This window comes from Ranitomeya variabilis, chromosome 2 (assembly GCF_051348905.1).
Source record: "Ranitomeya variabilis isolate aRanVar5 chromosome 2, aRanVar5.hap1, whole genome shotgun sequence".
NCBI lineage: Eukaryota > Metazoa > Chordata > Amphibia > Anura > Dendrobatidae > Ranitomeya > Ranitomeya variabilis.
The window spans coordinates 469,138,781-469,162,883 of record NC_135233.1 but is presented as its reverse complement, the minus strand read 5'-3'; the positions used below and the strand labels follow the sequence as shown (position 1 = coordinate 469,162,883).

Here is a 24,103-nt window from a genome sequence, read left to right as displayed (position 1 = left end):
ATCTTGCAAATTTTGTACCTTCGTGGCGAGATTATTCAAACCTGTAGCTACACTCTGAAGATCCATTTCAAACAGGTGAACACAGAGCCATTCAAGGATTAGAAGGAGAGAAAGAGAGGAAGGCTGCAGTATAGGCAGACTAGCAAGTGATTCAATTATGAGCACACTCAGAACTAGAGAGAAAAAAAAAAAAAAATTTTCAGCAGACTTCTTTTTTCTCTCCTTTCTCAGCCAAAAATTTAACCCTTTTTGGCCGGTCAAACTATCATGATTCTCAATGGCGAGAGAACATAGCCCAGCATATATAAGAACTAGCTCTTGGAAGATGGAATCTAAACTGACCATGAACTAAACCTGCCGCACAATTAACAGTGGCCGGGTAGCGTGCCTACGTTTTATCCCTAGACGCCCAGCGCCAGCCGGAGGACTAACTAATCCTAGCAGAGGAAAATACAGTCCTGGCTCACCTCTAGAGAAATTTCCCCAAAAGGCGGACAGAGGCCCCCACATATATTGGCGGTGATTTTAGATGAAATGACAAACGTAGTATGAAAAAAGGTTTAGCAAAATCGAGGTCCGCTTACTAGATAGCAGGAAGTCAGAAAGGGCACTTTCATGGTCAGCTGAAAACCCTGTCAAAACACCATCCAGAAATTACTTTAAGACTCTAGTATTAACTCATAACACCAGAGTGGCAATTTCAGATCACAAGAGCTTTCCAGACACAGTAACGAAACAGCAGCTGTGAACTGGAACAAAATGCAAAAACAAACAAGGACGAAAGTCCAACTTAGCTGGGAGTAGTCTAGTAGCAGGAACATGCAAAGAAAGGCTTCTGATTACATTGTTGACCAGCATGAAACTGACAGAGGAGCAAGGTTATATAGAGACTCCCACATCCTGATGGGAACAGGTGAACAGAGAGGATGATGCACACAAGTTCAATTCCACCAGTGGCCACCGGGGGAGCCCAGAATCCAATTTCACAACAAAACACCCCACAAGTGACCCCATTTTGGAAACTAGACCCCCCCAAGGAACTTATCTAGATGTGTGGTGAGCACTTTCAACCCCCAAGTGTTTCACAGAAGTTTATAACGCAGAGCCGTGAAAATAAAAAATAATTGTTCTTTCCTCAAAAATTATGTTTTAGCAAGTAATTTTTTATTTTTGCAAGGGTAACAGGAGAAATTGGACCCCAATAGTTGTTGCCCAGTTTGTCCTGAGTACGCTGGTACCCCATATGTGGCGGTAAACCACTGTTTGGGCGCACGTCGGGGCTTGGAAGGGAGGGAGCACCATTTGACTTTTTGAACGCAAGATTGGCTGGAATCAATGGTGGCGCCATGTTACGTTTGTAGACCCCTGATGTGCCTAAACAGTGGAAACCCCTCAATTCTAACTTCAACGCTAACCCCAACACACCCCTAACCCTAATTCCAACTGTAGCCATAACCCTAATCACAACCCTAACCCCAACACACCCCTAACCACAACCCTAACCCCAACACAGCCGTAACCCTAATCCCAACCCTAATCCTAACCCTAATCCCAACCCTAACCCTAATCCCAACCCTAACCACAACTGTAACCCCAACACACCCCTAACCCTATCCGTAACCCTAACCACAAGCCTAATCTTAACCCTATTTCCAGCCCTAGCCCTAATTCCAACCCTAACTCTAATTCCAACCCTAACCCTAAGGCTATGTGCCCCCGTTGCGGATTCGTGTGAGATTTTTCCGCACGATTTTTGAAAAATCTGCAGGTAAAAGGCACTGCGTTTTAGCTGCGGATTTACAGCGGATTTCCAGTGTTTTTTTGTGCGGATTTCACCTGCGGATTCCTATTGAGGAACAGGTGTAAAACGCTGCGGAATTCGCACAAAGAATTGACATGCTGCGGAAAATACAACGCAGCGTTTCCGCACAGAATTTTCCGCACCATGGGCACAGCGGATTTGGTTTTCCATAGGTTTACATGGTACTGTAAACCTCATGGAAAACTGCTATGAATTCGCAGCGGCCAATCCGCTGCGGATCCGCGGCCAATCCGCTGCGCATCCGCGGCCAATCCGCTGCGGATCCGCAGCCAAATCCGCACTGTGTGCACATGCCCTAACCCTAACCCTACCCCTAACCCTAACCCTACCCCTAACCCTAGTGGAAAAAGAAAAAAAAAATTTTCTTTTTTTTATTATTGTCCCTACCTATGGGGGTGATAAAGGGGGGGGGGTTATTTATTATTTTTTTATTTTGATCGCTGTGATAGAACCTATCACAGCGATCAAAATGTACTTGTAACGAATCTGCCGGCCGGCAGATTTGGCGGGCGCACTGCGCATGCGCCCGCCATTTTGGAAGATGGCGGCGCCCATGGAGAAGACGGACGGGCACCGGGAGCCTCGGTAAGTATAAGGGGGGGAGATCGGGGCACGGGGGGGGCGTCGGAGTACAGGGGGGTGGCATAGGAGCACGGGGGGAGCGGACAGGAGGACGGGGGAGCGGAGCACAGGATGGAGGGGACTACGGGACAGATCGGTGGCTTGGGGGGGTGATCGGTGGGGTGGGGGGGGTCACATCAGTGTTTCCAGCCATGGCCGATGATATTGCAGCATCGGCCATGGCTGGATTGTAATATTTCACCAGTTTTTCAGGTGAAATATTACAAATCGCTCTGATTGGCAGTTTCTCTTTCAACAGCCAATCAGAGCGATCGTAGCCACGGGGGGGTGAAGCCACCCCCCCTGGGCTGATGTACCACTCCCCCTGTCACTGCAGATCGGGTGAAATTGGAGTTAACCCTTTCACCCGATCTGCAGGGACGCGATCATTCCATGACGCCACATAGGCTGTTGTGAATTTGCTTTTTGCTCCCTCTAGTGGTTACTAGTTTTTTGACTCTGGTTTTTCTGTCATTCCTTTTATCCGCACCTGGGTCGTTAGTTTGGGGTGTTGCTATATAAGCTTCCTGGACCTTCAGTTCAATGCCTGGCAACGTAGTTATCAGAGCTAGTCTGCTGTGCTCTTGTCTACTGATCCTGGTTCCAGTTATATCAGCTAAGTCTGCCTTTTGCTTTTTGCTATTTGTTTTGGTTTTGTATTTTTGTCCAGCTTGTTCCAAATCTATATCCTGACCTTTGCTGGAAGCTCTAGGGGGCTGGTGTTCTCCCCCCGGACCGTTAGACGGTTCGGGGGTTCTTGAATTTCCAGTGTGGATTTTGATAGGGTTTTTGTTGACCATATAAGTTACCTTTATTTATTCTGCTATCAGTTAGCGGGCCTCTCTGTGCTAAACCTGGTTCATTTCTGTGTTTGTCATTTCCTCTTACCTCACCGTTATTATTTGTGGGGGGCTTCTATCCAGCTTTGGGGTCCCCTTCTCTGGAGGCAAGAAAGGTCTTTTGTTTTCCTCTACTAGGGGTAGCTAGATTCTCCGGCTGGAGCGTGTCATCTAGAATCAACGTAGGAATGATCCCCGGCTACTTCTAGTGTTGGCGTTAGGAGTAGATATATGGTCAACCCAGTTACCACTGCCCTATGAGCTGGATTTTTGTATTCTGCAGACTTCCACGTTCCTCTGAGACCCTCGCCATTGGGGTCATAACAGTTTGCCAGGCCAGTATTAAATGTTTAATGCATTGCAGAAGAGGGATTATAAGAAAGAAGATTCTGAGGTTTTTTTTTTTTTTTTTTTCTTCTTCCCCTTTACCTCAGAATGGCTATGCTTGCTGCAGACATGAATGTCCAGACCTTGATTACAAGTGTGGACCAGCTGGCTACTCGTGTGCAGGGCATACAAGACTATGTTATCAGAAATCCTAGGTCAGAACCTAAAATACCGATTCCTGAACTGTTTTCCGGAGACAGGTTTAAGTTTAGGAATTTCATGAATAATTGTAAGTTGTTTTTGTCCCTGAGACCCTGTTCATCTGGAGACTCTGCTCAGCAAGTAAAAATTGTTATTTCGTTCTTACGGGGCGACCCTCAGGATTGGGCTTTTTCGCTGGCGCCAGGAGATCCGGCATTGGCTGATATTAATGCGTTTTTTCTGGCGCTCGGTTTACTTTATGAGGAACCCAATCTTGAGATTCAGGCAGAAAAGGCCTTGCTGGCTATGTCTCAGGGGCAGGACGAGGCTGAAGTGTATTGCCAAAAATTTCGGAAATGGTCCGTGCTGACACATTGGAACGAGTGTGCACTGGCCGCTAATTTTAGAAATGGCCTTTCTGACGCCATTAAGAATGTTATGGTGGGTTTTCCCATTCCCACAGGTCTGAATGATACTATGGCACTGGCTATTCAAATTGACCGGCGGTTGCGGGAGCGCAAAACCGCAAATTCCCTCATGGTGTTGTCTGAACAGACACCTAATTCGGTGCAATGTGATAGAAAAACCGCAAATTCCCTCATGGTGTTGTCTGAACAGACACCTGATTTAATGCAATGTGATAGAATCCTGACTAGAAATGAGCGGAAAATTCATAGACGCCGGAATGGCTTGTGCTACTACTGTGGTGATTCTACACATGTTATCTCAGCATGCTCTAAACGTATAGCTAAGGTTGTTAGTCCTGTCACCGTTGGTAATTTGCAACCTAAATTTATTCTGTCTGTAACTTTGATTTGCTCACTGTCATCTTATCCTGTCATGGCGTTTGTAGATTCAGGTGCTGCCCTGAGTCTTATGGATCTGTCATTTGCTAAGCACTGTGGTTTTACTCTTGAACCATTAGAAAATCCTATTCCTCTTAGGGGTATTGATGCTACGCCATTGGCAGCAAATAAACCGCAGTATTGGACACAGGTTACCATGTGCATGACTCCTGAACACCGCGAGGTGATACGTTTCCTGGTTTTACATAAAATGCATGATTTGGTTGTTTTAGGGCTGCCATGGTTACAGACCCATAATCCAGTCCTGGACTGGAAGGCTATGTCAGTCTCAAGTTGGGGCTGTCGGGGTATTCATGGGGATTCCCTGCCTGTGTCTATTGCTTCGTCTACGCCTTCGGAAGTTCCGGAGTATTTGTCTGATTATCAGGATGTCTTCAGTGAGTCTGAGTCCAGTGCACTGCCTCCTCATAGGGACTGTGACTGTGCTATAGATTTGATCCCAGGCAGTAAATTTCCTAAGGGAAGACTGTTTAATCTGTCGGTACCTGAACATACCGCTATGCGTTCATATATCAAGGAGTCTCTGGAGAAAGGACATATTCGTCCGTCTTCTTCCCCTCTTGGTGCGGGATTCTTTTTTGTGGCAAAAAAGGACGGATCTTTGAGACCTTGTATTGATTATCGGCTTTTAAATAAGATCACTGTCAAATTTCAGTATCCTTTACCGCTGTTGTCTGACTTGTTTGCCCGGATTAAAGGTGCCAAGTGGTTCACCAAGATAGACCTTCGTGGTGCGTACAACCTTGTGCGCATTAAGCAAGGTGATGAATGGAAAACCGCATTCAATACGCCCGAAGGTCATTTTGAGTACTTGGTGATGCCTTTTGGGCTCTCCAATGCGCCTTCAGTTTTTCAGTCCTTTATGCATGACATTTTCCGGAAGTATCTGGATAAATTTTTGATTGTTTATCTGGATGATATTTTGGTTTTTTCTGATAATTGGGATTCGCATGTGGAGCAGGTCAGGTTGGTCTTTAAAATTTTGCGTGAAAATTCTTTGTTTGTCAAGGGCTCAAAGTGTCTCTTTGGTGTACAGAAGGTTCCCTTTTTGGGGTTCATTTTTTCCCCTTCTGCTGTGGAGATGGACCCAGTCAAGGTCCGAGCTATTCTTGATTGGACTCAGCCCTCGTCAGTTAAGAGTCTTCAGAAGTTCTTGGGCTTCGCTAACTTCTACCGTCGTTTTATCGCTAATTTTTCTAGCATTGTGAAACCTTTGACGGATATGACCAAGAAGGGCTCAGATGTAGCTAACTGGGCTCCTGCTGCCGTGGAGGCTTTCCAGGAGTTGAAACGCCGGTTTACTTCGGCGCCTGTTTTGTGCCAGCCCGATGTCTCACTTCCCTTTCAGGTTGAGGTGGATGCTTCAGAGATTGGAGCAGGGGCCGTTTTGTCGCAGAGAGGCCCTGGTTGCTCTGTTATGAAACCTTGTGCCTTTTTCTCTAGGAAGTTTTCGCCTGCCGAGCGAAATTATGATGTGGGCAATCGGGAGTTGTTGGCCATGAAATGGGCATTTGAGGAGTGGCGTCATTGGCTCGAGGGTGCTAAGCATCGTGTGGTGGTCTTGACTGATCACAAAAATCTGATGTATCTCGAGTCTGCTAAACGCCTTAATCCGAGACAGGCCCGCTGGTCATTGTTTTTCTCCCGCTTTGATTTTGTTGTCTCGTATTTACCAGGTTCAAAGAATGTGAAGGCCGATGCTCTTTCTAGGAGCTTTGTGCCTGATGCTCCTGGAGTCGCTGATCCTGTTGGTATTCTTAAAGATGGAGTTATCTTGTCAGCTATTTCTCCGGATCTGCGACGTGTGTTGCAGAGATTTCAGGCTGATAGGCCTGAGTCTTGTCCACCTGACAGACTGTTTGTCCCGGATAAGTGGACCAGCAGAGTCATTTCCGAGGTTCATTCCTCGGTGTTGGCAGGTCACCCGGGAATTTTTGGCACCAGAGATCTGGTGGCCAGGTCCTTTTGGTGGCCTTCCTTGTCAAGGGATGTGCGGTCATTTGTGCAGTCCTGTGGGACTTGCGCTCGAGCTAAGCCTTGCTGTTCTCGTGCCAGCGGTTTGCTCTTGCCCTTGCCTGTCCCGAAGAGACCTTGGACACATATCTCCATGGATTTCATTTCTGATCTTCCGCTATCTCAGGGCATGTCCGTTATCTGGGTGATATGTGATCGCTTCTCAAAGATGGTCCATTTGGTTCCTTTGCCTAAGCTGCCTTCCTCTTCCGATCTGGTTCCTGTGTTTTTCCAGAACGTGGTTCGTTTGCACGGCATCCCTGAGAATATTGTGTCGGACAGAGGATCCCAGTTCGTTTCCAGGTTCTGGCGATCCTTTTGTAGTAGGATGGGCATTGATTTGTCGTTTTCGTCTGCTTTCCATCCTCAGACTAATGGACAGACGGAGCGAACCAATCAGACTTTGGAGGCTTATTTGAGGTGTTTTGTCTCTGCTGATCAGGACGATTGGGTGACATTCTTGCCGTTGGCTGAGTTTGCCCTTAATAATCGGGCTAGTTCCGCCACCTTGGTTTCGCCTTTTTTCTGCAACTCTGGTTTCCATCCTCGCTTTTCTTCGGGTCATGTGGAGCCTTCTGACTGTCCTGGGGTGGATTCTGTGGTGGATAGGTTGCAGCGGATCTGGAATCATGTGGTGGACAACTTGAAGTTGTCACAGGAGAGGGCTCAGCGCTTTGCCAACCGCCGCCGCGGTGTGGGTCCCCGACTACGCGTTGGGGATTTGGTATGGCTTTCTTCCCGCTTTGTTCCTATGAAGGTCTCCTCTCCCAAATTCAAACCTCGTTTTATTGGGCCTTACAAGATATTGGAAATCCTTAATCCTGTATCTTTTCGTCTGGATCTTCCTGTGTCGTTTGCTATTCACAATGTATTTCATAGGTCCTTGTTGCGGCGGTACATTGTGCCTGTAGTTCCTTCTGCTGAGCCTCCTGCTCCGGTGTTGGTTGAGGGCGAGTTGGAGTACGTGGTGGAGAAGATCTTGGATTCTCGCCTCTCCAGGCGGAGGCTTCAGTACCTGGTCAAGTGGAAGGGCTATGGTCAGGAGGATAATTCCTGGGTGCTCGCCTCTGATGTTCATGCGGCCGATTTAGTTCGTGCCTTTCATGCCGCTCATCCTGATCGCCCTGGTGGTCGTGGTGAGGGTTCGGTGACCCCTCACTAAGGGGGGGGTACTGTTGTGAATTTGCTTTTTGCTCCCTCTAGTGGTTACTAGTTTTTTGACTCTGGTTTTTCTGTCATTCCTTTTATCCGCACCTGGGTCGTTAGTTTGGGGTGTTGCTATATAAGCTTCCTGGACCTTCAGTTCAATGCCTGGCAACGTAGTTATCAGAGCTAGTCTGCTGTGCTCTTGTCTACTGATCCTGGTTCCAGTTATATCAGCTAAGTCTGCCTTTTGCTTTTTGCTATTTGTTTTGGTTTTGTATTTTTGTCCAGCTTGTTCCAAATCTATATCCTGACCTTTGCTGGAAGCTCTAGGGGGCTGGTGTTCTCCCCCCGGACCGTTAGACGGTTCGGGGGTTCTTGAATTTCCAGTGTGGATTTTGATAGGGTTTTTGTTGACCATATAAGTTACCTTTCTTTATTCTGCTATCAGTTAGCGGGCCTCTCTGTGCTAAACCTGGTTCATTTCTGTGTTTGTCATTTCCTCTTACCTCACCGTTATTATTTGTGGGGGGCTTCTATCCAGCTTTGGGGTCCCCTTCTCTGGAGGCAAGAAAGGTCTTTTGTTTTCCTCTACTAGGGGTAGCTAGATTCTCCGGCTGGAGCGTGTCATCTAGAATCAACGTAGGAATGATCCCCGGCTACTTCTAGTGTTGGCGTTAGGAGTAGATATATGGTCAACCCAGTTACCACTGCCCTATGAGCTGGATTTTTGTATTCTGCAGACTTCCACGTTCCTCTGAGACCCTCGCCATTGGGGTCATAACAATAGGCGTCATGGGTCGGATTGGCACGGGTTTTCATGACGCCTACGTGGCGTCATGGGTCGGGAAGGGGTTAAAGGGAAACTTTCAGTAGGTTTTTTCTAAGTAATCTGAGTGCTGCATGATGTCGGGGCTGAGACCCTGTTTCCTGCGATGTGTCTCTTAATAGGATGTGTGTTGCTGTTTCTATAAAAACAGTGTTTTATCACCAAGAGATTATCACTAAAGGACTAGGTGTTTCATGCCTCCTAGTCAAGTGCTTTGTAAACCCTGCCCCCACCACTCATTGGTAGCTTTCTTCCAATCAGTGATGTGGGCGGGGTTTTATAAGGCTCAGCATTCCAAGCTCTGCTAGATCAGCAGCAGAGAAATCTGTGATTGGAGCTAAATGACAGTATGCAGACCAGTAAGTGAAACATTGCTGGAATCAGGACCTCCGCCCCTACATCATCCAGATCTCAGATTAGAAAGTAAAACTCCGGTACCTTTTAAAGAGTTTCTAGGACTAGAATATGCATTGAAATCAGTGTAACGTCTGACACTGAAAGTCAGCCAAAAGTATTCTCTTTTGCAGGTCTAGAATGGACGGCACCCAGAGGCCGGACTCTGGTCGGCACACTCTTTGCTTATGGTTTTACATGTGGACAGCTCGCTCTGGCAGGAATTGCATATGTGGTTCGAGACTGGCGATGGCTTCAGTTTAGTGTTTCTGCACCGTATTACATCTTCTTCTTGACCTCATGGTAAGGATGTATATTCCAAAAATGAAGACTGGAAATGTACAATAGCAAGTAGCTCCCACTCAGCAGTGATCATGTATTACGTTAGACTGGGATGGCAAAGGCCTACCAGTAATATTGATTCTTCAGCTACATGCAAAAATACCCTGACCATAATGCACAAATTTACTTTTGCTTCTTTGTCATATTAATGTAGCTAGCTTGTTTAATGAATGATTATATGATACCTTTTATCTGCAATGAATTAAGTGTAATATCACTACTTATTAACACTTCTTTACAGAGGTGGCCTACCGGAGGATTCCCCTGTCCTCCTGGGGGCCAGTCCGAGCCTAATTACGTTGTTACCTATTTACTTTAATTTATGGCCTCTAATGTTACATCTTCGTCTTGACCACATTTCTTTTTATCTATTAGGATAAATGCAGCTTTAGGGTTCATGCAGATGTCTATACAAACTGGTCCAAGCATGGACTGTAATGCACGGAATAGCCGGGGGTCTCCCAACCCGAGCATGTCAGTTTCATAGGTTTCTACGAGGCTGCCGTGCTCAGGTCGGGAGAATCGCGTCCAGTCCGTGTATTGCGGTTCTCGCTTGGACCAAGATTCACAGATATCCGCATGAGCCCTTAGGGTAAGACATTACAGCTCTGCCGCAGTTTTTGCATAATACAGCACAGTTTTGACAGTGTGGGTTTTTTTATGGCATGTTGTTTTGCAGGGTCCTTACCACAGGTATCCCATGTTGATTTCATTGGTCTATTAACGGGGTACTCCCAGGGATGAAAGTTATACCCTAGCCATGGAATAGGGGATTACTTACTGATAGCTGAAGGTCCAGCCGCTAGGAACGAGACTCTGCCAAGTGGAGAAGCGCAAGCTCAATTATCAGACATTCATTGGAGATAGCCAGGCACTGTACTCCTCTTTCTCCGCCATTCCTATTGACAATGAATGGAACAGAATTTGTGCACCTTTGCTCCATTCTAGATGGGGCTCTTCTGATCTCAGTTCTCTGGATTCAGTGGAAAAAAAACTAAACAAAAATTGTTGAGGAGAGCCATAAGATCAAATACTTAATTAACCTCAACACATAAGGTAATTGAGGAAAGCAACCTATAACATGTATTGTTTAACCTTACATAAGTTTTCCTCAGACAAAGTAAGACACTTAAGATGGCTGCCATCTCCTCTACCAGAGCCGTGTGCTCTGGTATATGAACAATGAAGACACTGAAGATGGCTGCCATTTCCTGTCTCAGCAGACCATGCGGTCTGGTATCCAAGATGACGCCCACTCTGATGACCTCATGGATCCACCCACAGCGACGCCCACTCTGATGACCTCACGGACCAACCCACCTTGATGACCTCATGGATCCGCCCATGGACTTGCTCATGCCCAACCCACTAACCAATGGAATACATCCGATCACTCCCATTTTAGAGCTAACCGAGCCCCCTTACAGGAGATATATAACATTGTGTTTGACTAATAAAATCCCTTCTTGGAGCTGAGCCACACATTGATCAAGGAGAGTTACAGCTGACTGTGTCTGGTGTATTTCTTTAGTGCACATGATCAATATCCATTAGGCCAGGAGTAGGCAACTAGAGAATTGAACATTTATATTAATTGTTCAACCCTAATATTTGGCCGCCCAACCTGGGGCCAGCAGAGGAAGAGCCCTGAACCGTGAGGACCGGCGGGTGGAACGGCTGGATGCACTGAGTACCCCGAACCTGGAGACTGATCAACTCCTTAACAGAACACGGTAAGTCTGCTGATTTTTATAATCTGTAGTCTTTACCTGTGTCTTTCGGGGTATCCTGTGCAGATTGCCTGACCGTGTCCGGTTTTCTTGGTATCTGTAAGACGGCAGAAAGGGTATCTCCGCTGCTGGTCATTTAATTGCAAGAACCGTCACATGTTCTAGTTGCCTACTGCCTGTTACATGTTGTGAAGAGGGGAGATGACAAATAGAAAAGAGAAGTATTGTGTAAGGACAGACAAAGCAGGTTTCTAAGAAAAAAAAAAAAAAAGCAAGTGTTTACATAGGGCTAGAGGTAAGTGATAAAACAGGAAAAACAGGTTTGTTTTTAGAGAAGGAAAAGCATTGTGTTTGGAACAGGAATAGCAGGATTCTAGGAAAGAATGAGCAAGTGTTTACAGAAAGAAAAGCATGTGGAGAACGGGATAAGCAGGTTTTTTTATAGAGAAGGAAAGCAAGCAAGTGTAGAAAAATAATTTTTGTCTGTGGTATACGGTTGTCGCCTGTGATAAGATTTTCAGTTCTGTACAAGTAAGACTAGGACCTTGAGTGATTGACTCGGCCTAGGGGGGGCCCGGTAAATCTTGGAGCGAATTGGCTCAGTTCGGGCATAATAAATTGTGTAGCGGCTCATCAAAGCTTGGAGTGATTGACTCAGTTTGAGCCAATTAAATTTATAGTTTTCCTTTTTTTTGCCCCGTGACATCGAGTGAGTGACTCTGCACGGGGACCGGTAAGTTAGGGAGCAATTTGACAAAGTAGGGAATAATTGGTTTGTAAAGTACGGAGCACGGAAGTCAGACAGGGACCACGTGACAAGAAGCAATAGGAACTGGGTACTGCAGACTCAGTTCCCTTTAGAATCTCAGGTTTGAGTCATCTCCCCCGTCTTATTGTTTGTTTGGTGTTTGTTATCTTGATAGATAGATAGATATATATACTGTGTATCTATAGAAAGATGGAGAAAGTAATGCAGTTCTGCCGTATGGGCACTAAGCCAAATTCAGATGGCAAGTTAGACTCATGCACATTAGTGGAAATTGTGTGGAATGCCAGAAGGGGGATGGTTACAGCCCCTGGAGTGGAAGCTTGTCTTGAAAAAAAAAAAGAAAAGGTATCCTAGAAGATAATGGATTGTTGTCTATTGCTAGGACAGGAGAAAGAGTCTCTGAAAGTCTGTATATAAAAAAAAAAAAAAAAAGGAAAAATTGGAAATTGGGTAGAAGAGAAAAGGAATAGAAAGAATAGAGTTTTGAGTTGTGTATTACAAAACCATTTTGTTAATGGCGAATGTGTTAAATGTGATAGCAGCCAAAATGGTGGCCCAGAGCCATGTGGTAAATGTAATGGCGGCCATTTTGTTAATGGCGAATGTGTTAAATGTAAAAGCAGCCAAAATGGTGGCCCAGAGCCATGTGCCAAATATAATTCTGACGGCGGCCATTTTATTGGTGGTAGATATAATTCTGACGGCGGCCATTTTATTGGTGGTAAATATAATTCTGATGGCGGCCATTTTGTTGGTAGTAAATATAGTTCTGACGGCAGCCATTTTGTTGGTGGTAAATACAATTCTGACGGCAGCCATTTTGTTGGTGGTAAATACAATTCTGACGGCAGCCATTTTGTTGGTGGTAAATACAATTCTGACGGCAGCCATTTTGTTGGTGGTAAATACAATTCTGACGGCAGCCATTTTGTTGGTGGTAAATATAGTTCTGACGGCAGCCATTTTGTTGGTGGTAAATACAATTCTGACGGCAGCCATTTTGTTGGTGGTAAATACAATTCTGACGGCAGCCATTTTGTTGGTGGTAAATATAATTCTGATGGCGGCCATCTTGTTGGTGGTAAATATAATTCTGACGGCGGCCATGTTGTGGATGGCGAATGTGCTGGTTCTGGTGGTGAACATCTCAGACAAAGGCTACACACCACTTCGCTAAATCCTTGTTACCCAGTAATGACCACTGATAGCCAATACTATATTCCTTCAGGAAATAAAAAGGCTTTACCCATGTTTCCTATCTCAGTGTTTCCAATGGGGCACCAACCCTTTCCTCTATCACTCCTGTTGTGAATCCAGCAGTCCTCCCACCTGGATCGTCCCCAGCACCTACCCTTTCTACTGTCACTTCCACTGCCAATTTAGCCGCACACCCACATGAGATGCTCCAAGCAGCAGCCTCTCCTCCCAATGCTTCCACAACAGCACTCTCACGCAGCCTACATAACCCTATGCCCAGTACCTCACGGGCTGTCTCGCAGCCAAGCGCACACCTGTATGGGACGGTGGCGACTGTATCAAGGGGGGGCTCAATGTGGGAGGGGGATACCAATAGCACAGGAAGCACAAAGGGGAGGGAATGTTGGCAACCTATTTTTGAAAAAGAACTTCCTGAGGGACCCTTGTTAGTGGTGGGAAAGGGTGACATAACAACATTGGAGACAGACGCTATTGTTAATGCTGCCAATTCTCGGTTAGAGCACAATGGAGGTGTAGCTAGAGCTATAGTGGAAGCAGGAGGGGCGACTATTCAAGCTGACAGTCAAATCATTGTTGAGTCACGTGGTCAGATAGCTGTTGGGGACATAGCGGTGACTAAAGCTGGCAATCTTCCTGTGTAGAATGATCATACATGCTGTGACCCCTACTTATGACCCTATTCATCCAGACGTTAGTGCTCAACAACTTCGTGCAGCAATAACTCGCATTAATGAGGACAGGACTGTTAAAGCTTTTAAGACTGCCTGCGTCACCTGGAGCCCATACCATGATACTGGAGCTGCCCAAATAGAGCCCTTCATTCCAGGACTGTTACCTCCTCCGGCTCCTCATACACAAGGGACTACATCTGCACTCCCGGTGCCATCTCTACTCCCGCTTCAGGTGCCACCGCCAACAGTGCCAATGCTCATGTCTGAGGAGCCCACCATCTATGTCAAGTTTACACCCCAGCAAGCTGCTACTCTGTTGAACCAAGTTCTAGATCCAGAAAAACAGCCGATGCCTTTCTACAGGAGCATGACGAGACATGGGACTCTGGTGTTGAGTTCTGCCAAGAACCTAAGACAAGGGCCTCGGATGAGTTGGCTGACCTATCAATTATTATTGTTGCCAAAGGTTTCCAGATGCCTCAAAGCTGATGCAGCCATTGTACGATGACCTCAAGACGTCAGCGTTTCCACTATGTACTAAATCCGTGGAAGCTTTCTACGCTCTTAAACAGGCCATACAGTCTGCACCAGCTCTTGGAATCCCAAATTATCAACTACCTTTTTACTTGTTTGTCAGTGAAGTAGCAGGACATGCTTCCGGAGTCCTAGCACAAAAACATGGGGGAAGAACAAGACCAATCGGCTACTACTCTGCCCGCCTGGACTCTGTGTCTCAAGCTTCCCCGACTTGCCTCAGAGCTGTTCATGCTGCACATATGCTTCTGGACAAAACTTCTGATATCATCTTAGGACATCCGGTTCTCTTAATGGCTCCACACGACATAAAAGCTATTTTAGGCCAGACTCAACCTAAACACCTGTCGCTATAGCGTCATATGAGACTCCAACGTTGGCTCTTGGTTCCGGATAATGTCACTCTTGTCCGCTGCAGCATCTTCAAACTGTCCACGCTGCTTCCTCTTTCCAGGGGGGATGTGGATGATACTGATGCTCTCGGAGAAGATGCCTCTACACACTCAGAGGATCATGACTGTCTCGAACAAATGCAGGAAGAAGCAGCCTCCAAGAAAAACGTGTCTGAAGACCCACTCCCACATGCTGACCTGACATTCTTCACTGATGGTTCCAGATTTGCAGATGAAACAGGAAGATTCCATACGGGATATGCCGTGGTTACACATGACCAGATCATCTCAGCTGGATCGCTACCACCGCACATGTCTGCACAAGAAGCGGAACTTAAAGCTTTGACACTGGCTTGTCAGGAAGCGACGGAGAAGGTGGTCAACATCTATACGGATTCAAGATACGCTTTTGGAGTGGCTCATGACTTCGGCAGTATCTGGGCAGCCAGAGGATACCTAACGTCCAGTGGAACTCCTGTAAAACATGCTGCTACCATGCAAGAACTTGTGGTCGCTCTAGATCTACCTTTGGAGGTTGCAGTAATCAAGATCAAAGCTCACGGGAGATTGGATTCTCCAGAAGCAAGGGGGAACTTCTTTGCTGACAAAACAGAAAAAACCTATGCTGTGGATCCATTTAGGAAAGAGAAAGCAGCGGTGTACGTGTCACAAGACACTGAAGAAGGGACTAAAGCCTCTCTTATGAGGATTATCCATCTACATCAAGACAAGACATCAGATGATGAAAATAAGTCATGGCAAGAAGGAGGAGCTAAAAAAGGATGAAGATGGAGTCTGGAGGGTGAACACAAAGGTCTACCCCGTAATCTGTACCCCTCAGTGACAGAATGGGCACACGGTATCACCCACAGAGGCAAGAATCGGATGAATGACCTGATTGGAAGATTTATATGGCACCTGGGATCTCTACTGTCACCCAAAATTATTTCAAGTCCTGCCTTGTGTGTGCAACATGCAATCCAGCACCGCCTCAGAAAGTTACTCAGAAACATTTGGCTAAACCACTTTATCCCTTTCAGATTGACCACATTCGAATGCCAAAAGCAGGGAAGTACGAGTATGTACTGGTAGTGACTGACATGTTCTCAGGATGGCCCGAAGCCTAGCCAGTAACCAACATGACTGCCAGAGTGACTGTTAAGAGACTGATGCATGAAGTAGTAAGCAGATATGGGGTCCCAGAGGTAATTGAGAGTGACCAAGGACCTGCGTTTACTGCAGCACTGACTAAGGAACTATGGACACTGGTGGGAGCTGATTTGGGTTTACATACTCCATATCACCTACATAGCAGTGGGAAAGTAGAAACACTGAATGGCACCTTCAAAAATAAAATACTGAAAGCCAGTTAGGAGGTCAGACTTGGACAGACATTTTGCACGTTGCCTTATACTCAGTCAGAAACACTCCAAGGGGTCCCACTAAACTCACACCATACAAGATTCTTTTTGGGGGGCCTCCAAGATTGGGTCAATATTTTCCACAACAGCTAGCCTTGGGAAGTGATACTCTTGTAAATTCTGTAATTGTTGTTAATTGTTGTTACTAAAGAACTGTCAGTAACACATGTACGAGTTTTATCATCCATTCCAGGTCCAGATTCCAGTGAAGGTACCCATACTTTCTAACCTGGTGACTACATGCTGGTAAAGAAGTTCATCAGAAAGACATCCCTGGAGTCGAGATTTGAGGGCCCCTACCAAGTGCTCCTGACTCCTCATACTTCAGTCAGGGTTGCTGAGCGCCTCCTGGATCCATCTCTCACATTATAAACTTGTTAGACAGTTAGGGACAGAGTAGGATCTGACCTGCTTGTCAAAGTCCAGCTACAAAGGGAGGTTTTCCACAAGGGAAAACTTGTCTCAAACTGGTGAAAACTCCAATTCCCCCTCCCGGGCAAGATGGTCAGATCTAGGATGTGTACATCAGGGTTAGTCGCATGTGTATTTTACTCTAAGTAACCATGGAGATGGGAGATTGGAGAGTAATAGATCCAGCAGGTTGGGAAGTCCCGAGGACACTGGTAACGCGCTCTGATATACCTCTGCAGTATACCCATAATTAGTCACACATTCTCTGATGTCATAATAACACTTAACATCGGTGGGTTAGGGAACCACCGTGGGATCAAGATAAAAGAAAAGGTTAATAAAGTATTTAGGGGGGACTGTTGAGGAGAGCCATAAGATCAAATACTTAATTAACCTCAACACATAAGGTAATTGAGGAAAGCAACCTATAACATGTATTGTTTAACCTTACATAAGTTTTCCTCAGACAAAGTAAGACACTTAAGATGGCTGCCATCTCCTCTACCAGAGCCGTGTGCTCTGGTATATGAACAATGAAGACACTGAAGATGGCTGCCATTTCCTGTCTCAGCAGACCATGCGGTCTGGTATCCAAGATGACGCCCACTCTGATGACCTCATGGATCCACCCACAGCGACGCCCACTCTGATGACCTCACGGACCAACCCACCTTGATGACCTCATGGATCCGCCCATGGACTTGCTCATGCCCAACCCACTAACCAATGGAATACATCCGATCACTCCCATTTTAGAGCTAACCGAGCCCCCTTACAGGAGATATATAACATTGTGTTTGACTAATAAAATCCCTTCTTGGAGCTGAGCCACACATTGATCAAGGAGAGTTACAGCTGACTGTGTCTGGTGTATTTCTTTAGTGCACATGATCAATATCCATTAGGCCAGGAGTAGGCAACTAGAGAATTGAACATTTATATTAATTGTTCAACCCTAATAAAATCACTAACATATTCCCTATCCCATCAGTCGGGTGAGGGATAACTTTTACTTCTTGGAATAACCCTTTAAATTTGAGTCATGCATCCAAAAATGTACTGCAAAAGAATGTTTGTCTATGCAAAAATTGGACTGTCGACACAGAGTTGCAACTATACCGCTTGGCCTTACCCTTGTAGAGCACATGATAAGTGGTATTTGCTGTAATATACTGTTTATATTAATGCAATAATAGTGATTGCGCAGTCACTATACAGCATTATCTGCCCAAGGTTCCAGCTGGTCGCCATTGTATATAATGTTCTCCTGTGTGATACAGTTGTGTTCCAGAATCTGCCCGATGGCTCATCATGAATGGCCGGTCCCATCAGGCACTGAGAAATCTACAAAGAGTAGCCAGGATCAATGGAAAGGCAGAGGAAGGGAAAAAGCTATCAGAGAAGGTAACGTTCCAGTACTTGTAATCCTATTTATTCCTAACCTATAATCTAATACTGATACTGTGTTATGTAATCTGCTATCATAGAAGAATAGTTTATGGGGCACTCGGGGGGTCATGTTGTAATTGCAAACTTTACTAAACTATTTGGGAGTTTGCACCCAAAAAAAAGAGAGGGAGTTGTCCTACAGGTCCTGCAAGTTTGTCTCAAAACTGCAAGTCTGACTGGCAAAGGCGTCCTCGGAAAAAAAAAGTACACTTGGAGAGTAAAGGTAAGTTCACATGATGAGCTGTAGAAAGTTTTTGATGTTGCAGGTTTTCTGCACCCATTAAGTCAAAAAGGCTACTTGCATAAGCAGCATAAAAAAAATCACCAAAAACTCATTGTGGGAACGAAGCCTTAGGAAGTCATAAGCATAAGTCAGTGATTTTCTTGGCCCGAGTTTCATCAGAGTTTGGCCAATGTTACCTTTTACCCATCGGAGTTTGAGCCAAGTTTCATCAGTTTTTCTCAGATGAGAAACCAATAATGAAAAGGTTTCTCCATCTTTTCCTATGTAGCAGTCCGTGAACAATGGACAGCACTCGGATGGCATAGACTCGCATTGCCGATTTTAATCTGACACGGATTAAAATCAGATACGTCTTTGCAATTTTGCGTGGGCCACAAAGAATTGCAGACATGTAAACAGTCTCATAGGCCCATATACTGTCATAGGCATCAGTGCTAACTGTGAAAAACACCAATAAGACTCGCACACAAAAATGTACGCTTGGATGAGCCCTCGGTGTCAAGTAAGCGGCCACTGCTGTGCAGCTCTCATGTCTGTCTGTAAAGGCACTAGACCATGGAGGAGAGCTTAAGGCCATGTTCACACCTTCAGTATTTGGTCAGTTTTTTACATCAGTATCTGTGAGCCAAAACCAGGAGTGGGTGATAAATGCAGAAGTGGTGACGAGTTTCTATTATACTTTTCCTCTGATTGTTCCACTCCTAGTTTTGGATTATGAATATTGATGTAAAATACTGATCAAATACTGACCATGTGAACGTGGCCTTAACTTATTAAACACTTAAAGGGTAACTAAACATATACAGGGGCTTCTCACAAAATTAGAATATCATCAGAAAGTGAATTTATTTCAGTTCTTCAATACAAAAAGTGAAACTCGTATATTATATATAGTCATTACAAACAGAGCGATCTATTTCCAGCGTTTATTTCTGTTAATGTTGATGATTATGGCTTACAGCCAATGAAAACTGAAAAGTCAATATCTCAGTAAATTAGAATAATTGACAAAAACACCTGTTAAGGCTTCCTAAGTGTTTATAAAGGTCCCTTCGTCTGTTTCAGTAGTTCCACAATCATGGGGAAGACTGCTGACTTGACAGATGTCCAGAAGGCAGTCATTGACACACTCCACGAGGAGGGTAAGCCACAAAATGTCATTGCTAAAAAAGCTGGCTGTTCACAGAGTGCTGTATCCAAGCATATTAATGGAAAGTTGAGCGGAAGGAAAAAGTGTGGTAGAAAAAGGTGCACAAGCAACCGGGATAACTGCAGCATTGAAAGGAATGTTAAGAAAAGGCCATTCAAAAATTTGGTGTAGTTTCACAAGGAGTGGACTACTGCTGGCGTCATTGCTTCAAGAGCCACCACACACAGACGTATCCAGGACATGGGCTACAAGTGTCGCATTCCTTCTGTCAAGCCATTCATAACCAATAGACAACGCCAGAAGTGTCTTACCTGGGCCAAGGAGAAAAAGAACTGGACTGTTGTCAGTGGTCCAAGGCATTGCTTTCAGATGAAAGTAAATTTTGCATTTCATTTAGAAATCAAGGTCCCAGAGTCAGGAGGAAGAGTGGAGAGGCCACAATCCAAGCTGCTTGAGGTCTAGTGTGAAGTTTCCACAATCAGTGATGGTTTGGGGAGCCATGTCATCTGCTGGTGTAGGTCCACTGTGTTTTATCAAGACCAAAATCAGCGCAGCTGTCTACCAGGACATTTTAGAGCACTTCATGCTTCCCTCTGCTGACAAGCTTTTTGGAGATGGAAATTCCATTCTCCAGCAGGACTTGGCACCTGTCCACACTGACAAAAGTACCAATACCTGGTTTACAAACAACAGTATCACTGTGCTTGACTGGCCAGCAAACTCACCTGACCTTAACCCCATAGAGAATCTATGGAGTATTGTCAGACACCAGACCCAACAATGCAGACGAGCTGAAGGCTGCTATCAAAGCAACCTGGGCTTCCATAACCCCTCAGCAGTGCCACAGGCTGATCACCTTCATGCCACGCCGCATTGATGCAGTAATTGATGCAAAAGGAGCCCCAACCAAGTACTGACTGCATTTACTGAACATACATTTCAGTAGGCCAACATTTCAGATTTTACAATCATTTTTCAAGCTGGCGTTATCAAGTATTCTAAGTTACTGAGATAATGACACACTGATCCAAAACACCGATGGCAAAAACAGACACACAGACCGTACACTGATGCCACACTGATCCAGACACCGGTACCAGTTTTTGCATATGTGAAAAACACATATGTGTGAATGAGGCCTTACTCTGATGCGCCATCCTCCTTTTCCCTTAAACATTTGTATGCGATCGAAAAAGTGCTGTAGAAACTTTATCACAACTACCGTAGCTTTAAACGAAGCTCCTTCTAGAGTAAACACATACAGTATATTATGGGCGAAAATATAATTTTTGCGATTGTGTTTCATTTTAAATTTTGCACTCTTTTAGCTTCTGCAGCCTCAGCGATGTATCGTCTATTGGTGGATGCAGAATGAGTCAACTAAAAATCGGTCAGTGAGCTCATTCAGATGAGAGAGTGCGTAACGCTTTTATCTGTCTGTTACTGAGCTTCTCTCTGCTGGTTATGATCACATGGAAGGTTCTGCTCCTCTGATGGGATTTTTAGTGAATCAATTCTGCAGCCAACAATCGACGGTGAAACACGGACGCTACAGAGGGCAAACGGTGCAACATTTTTAACGAGACCAAATAGCAAAAAGTGTTTTTAGTCCAAAATACATGATATTAAGTAAAATCAAAAATGGTTGCATCTCAATAATTCTGCCTCATTGTCCTGAAGGGCTAAGTATAGTGGTATAAGTCACAGACGTACTAAGGCCGTGTTCCGCTGTTTTTTCCTGTAAATCTGCATTTCACAGTCCAATAAAATTCACACCCGTGGTGAACCGCGCGGTTCTTGGTGTCATTTTTTTTCCAGCCTCCCTATAAGGGAAAACACATGTAAAAGTGCAGAATCTAATCTTTTCTGTTAAAAAAAAAAAATCCTGAAAAATTGAAAAGTAAAATGCATAAAAAAATGCAATAATTACAGAAGATTGTTGTTATGTATTAAAGTGCTGACCGCTGCAGGAAACGTGCAGATTGCAAAAATAGCAGAAAAAAAAGGCAGCATTTACGCTCCATGTGAACACGACCTAAGGATTACATCACGTTTTCGCAGGTTCTTGTCTCTCACATGCAGTCTGAGTTGAGTAGTGTGAAGCGGGCTCATTCACCCCTGGACCTCGTCCGCACGGCAGGAATGCGCAAAGTCACAATCTGTCTGATGTTAGTCTGGTGAGTAATCTTTGCCAACACTCGGGATTTAAAGTAAGTTTTCAATATATATTTTTTTATTAAAACTCATAAATCTTAAAAAAAGATTTATTATTTTTCTTTACAGTACACAAATATATCATGCAAACCTCAGAATGATGCTGTATAGTTGCAGTAAACTGCCAATCCATGTCTTGTGTGGTTACGGTGCCATCTAGAGGTCAGCATATGAACTGTAGTTAAAAAAAAAAAAATTCGAAACTCCAGACATCAAAAGTAAAAAATATTTCTTTATCGCTTCATTGGGGGACACAGGAAACTGCGGGTGTATGCTGCATCCACTAGGAGGTTGACACTATGCAAAAATGGGTTAGCTTCTCCTCTGCAGTATACACCCCACCGACTGGCAGGAAGCTCATCAGTTATAGCTTAGTGTCAGTAGGAGGTGGACACGGGCTGCTCTCAGCCCTGTTTCTACCTTAGATTTTGTTGTGTTTTATTAATGATCCCTCTTTCTCAGGTTCAGCTTGTAATTCTGGGCGACAGAGTGTAACTGGTCACTCCGCTCTCCCCCCTAGGGACCGGGAGCACAAAGTGGGAATCTTGTGTCTACCAGGTAGGACCCCATGCCTCCTAACACATCAAGAGTGTTTGGGGCATCCGCACGGAGGAAGATGTGGACTGGTCCTTACCACTAGACCCTAGCCTGCTCGCCCTCCAGAGCCAGACGTGCAGGGTGGGAAGACAGTGTCGGTACCTTATAGCCGCCGGATTTACAGGCCCGGGACCAGGTACCCTCCAGCTGCCCGTCGCTCTGGGATGTCTGATGACCGTCGAATATGGATTCTGGGGTCTTCAGGACAGGTATCTCAACATTCAAACCTCTAGGAGAAGTCTTTCACTCCTTTCCTGGAAGGTTGCCTTCCCGGATGCCATTGGTTTCCAAACTCGCAGATCTTTTGTTCCTCCTTATCTAGGGTGTCACTAGACAAGGTAGTGTTGCATCCGAGCTCATCATTTCCCCCTAAGGTGATTTTTTCTTTCCATTTCTCCCCAATTAATATACTGTTTTGTTTTTTTCTTCCTTTTGTCCATTTTTGTTCCCTTTCTTCATCAAGAGTGGTTTCTAAACAAACTGGACCTGGTAGAGTTCTCTCTATCTGCCTTGCCAGGACAGCACCCATCAGATGTGCAGAGTCACTGTTCTTAATCCCAGAATGTACTCGTAAAGGGCTGTCTCCAAGTCTGTCGAGGCCTGCTGGGTTCGCTCTGCCATTCTGAAGCCTACCGACTAATGGACAGATCGCATCAATTTAAGGTCACCGCGCACTCCTCTCGCTCAGTGGGGGCCTCCTCTGTCACCCATCACTAGGCATTGGTCCCATAGATTTGTTAGACTGCTACGTGGTCTTCCTGTCATACCTTTGCCAAGTGTTCATATGTAGGCTTAGCTGTTGTGAGTTTGGTTTTTGGGCTCCCCCGGTGGTCACTGGTGGTACTGGACTTGTGTGCTTCACTTTCTCTGTTCACCTGTTTCCATCAGGATATGGGTGTATCCTATTTAGCCTTGCTGCTCAGTTATTCTAGTGCCGGCCATCAATGTAACCTGAGCCTTTCTGTTGCATGTTCCTGCTTCTAGACTACTATCAGCTAAGTTGGACTCTTAGTCCTAAGTTTGTTTTGCATTTTTGTTCCAGTTCACAGTTATGTTATTTTTCTGTAGCTGGAAGCTCTTGTGGGCCGAAATTGCCACTCCGGTGTCATGAGTTGACACATGAGTCTTAAAGTAATTTCGGGATGGTACTTTAATAGGGTTTTCAGCTGACCGTGAAGTTCCCTATTGTATCTTCTTGCTATCTAGTAAGCGGACCTCGCTTTGCTGAACCTACCTTCATACTGCGTATGTCTTTTCCTCTGAACTCACCGTCAATATATGTGGGGGGCTTCTGTCTCCTTTTTGGGGGAATTTCCCTAGAGGTAAGCCAGGTCTGTCTTTTCCTCTATTAGGGTTAGTTAGTCCTCCGGCTGGCGCTAGGCGTCAAGGGATAAAACGTAGGTACGCCACCCGGCCACTGTTAGTTTTGTGGGTAGGTTTAGCTCACGGTCAGCTCGAGATTCCATCACCCAAGAGCTGTTCTGTTATTTATGTTCTCTGACGTTCCCTTGCCATTGGGAACCATGACAGTATGGCCGGCCCAGTGTTAAAACCGTTGGCAGAAGAAAGGAGAGAAAAAGAAGTCTGCAGATTTTTTTTTTTTTTTTTTTTCCTCTGAGCTTGCTCTATAGTTGACTTAGTTGCATTTCTGCTCTAATTGCAGCCTTTGTCTCTCTCTCTCCTTCTAATCCTTGAATGGCTCTGATCTCACCTGATTAAAATGGATCCTCAGAGTTTGGCTACAGGTTTGAATAATCTTGCTACGAAGGTTCAAAATTTACAGGATTTTGTTATTCATGCTCCTATATCTGAACCTAGAATTCCTATACCAGAATTTTTCTCCGGGGATAGATCTCGTTTCCTGAATTTCAAAAATAATTGTAAATTATTTCTTTCCCTGAGATCTC

At 45.2% G+C, this 24,103-nt stretch overlaps 1 protein-coding gene across 1 annotated transcript in view; it reads left to right on the top strand.

The window, feature by feature from the left end:
* LOC143806785 (solute carrier family 22 member 6-A-like) overlaps window positions 1-24,103 on the top strand; it is a 56,513-nt gene that overhangs the window by 16,303 nt on the left and 16,107 nt on the right. The window contains exons 4-6 of the mRNA XM_077287694.1: window positions 9,189-9,357; window positions 17,823-17,946; window positions 21,447-21,562. Coding sequence (XP_077143809.1) covers window positions 9,189-9,357; window positions 17,823-17,946; window positions 21,447-21,562 — 409 coding nt within the window. The remainder of the gene's footprint in view (window positions 1-9,188; window positions 9,358-17,822; window positions 17,947-21,446; window positions 21,563-24,103) is intronic.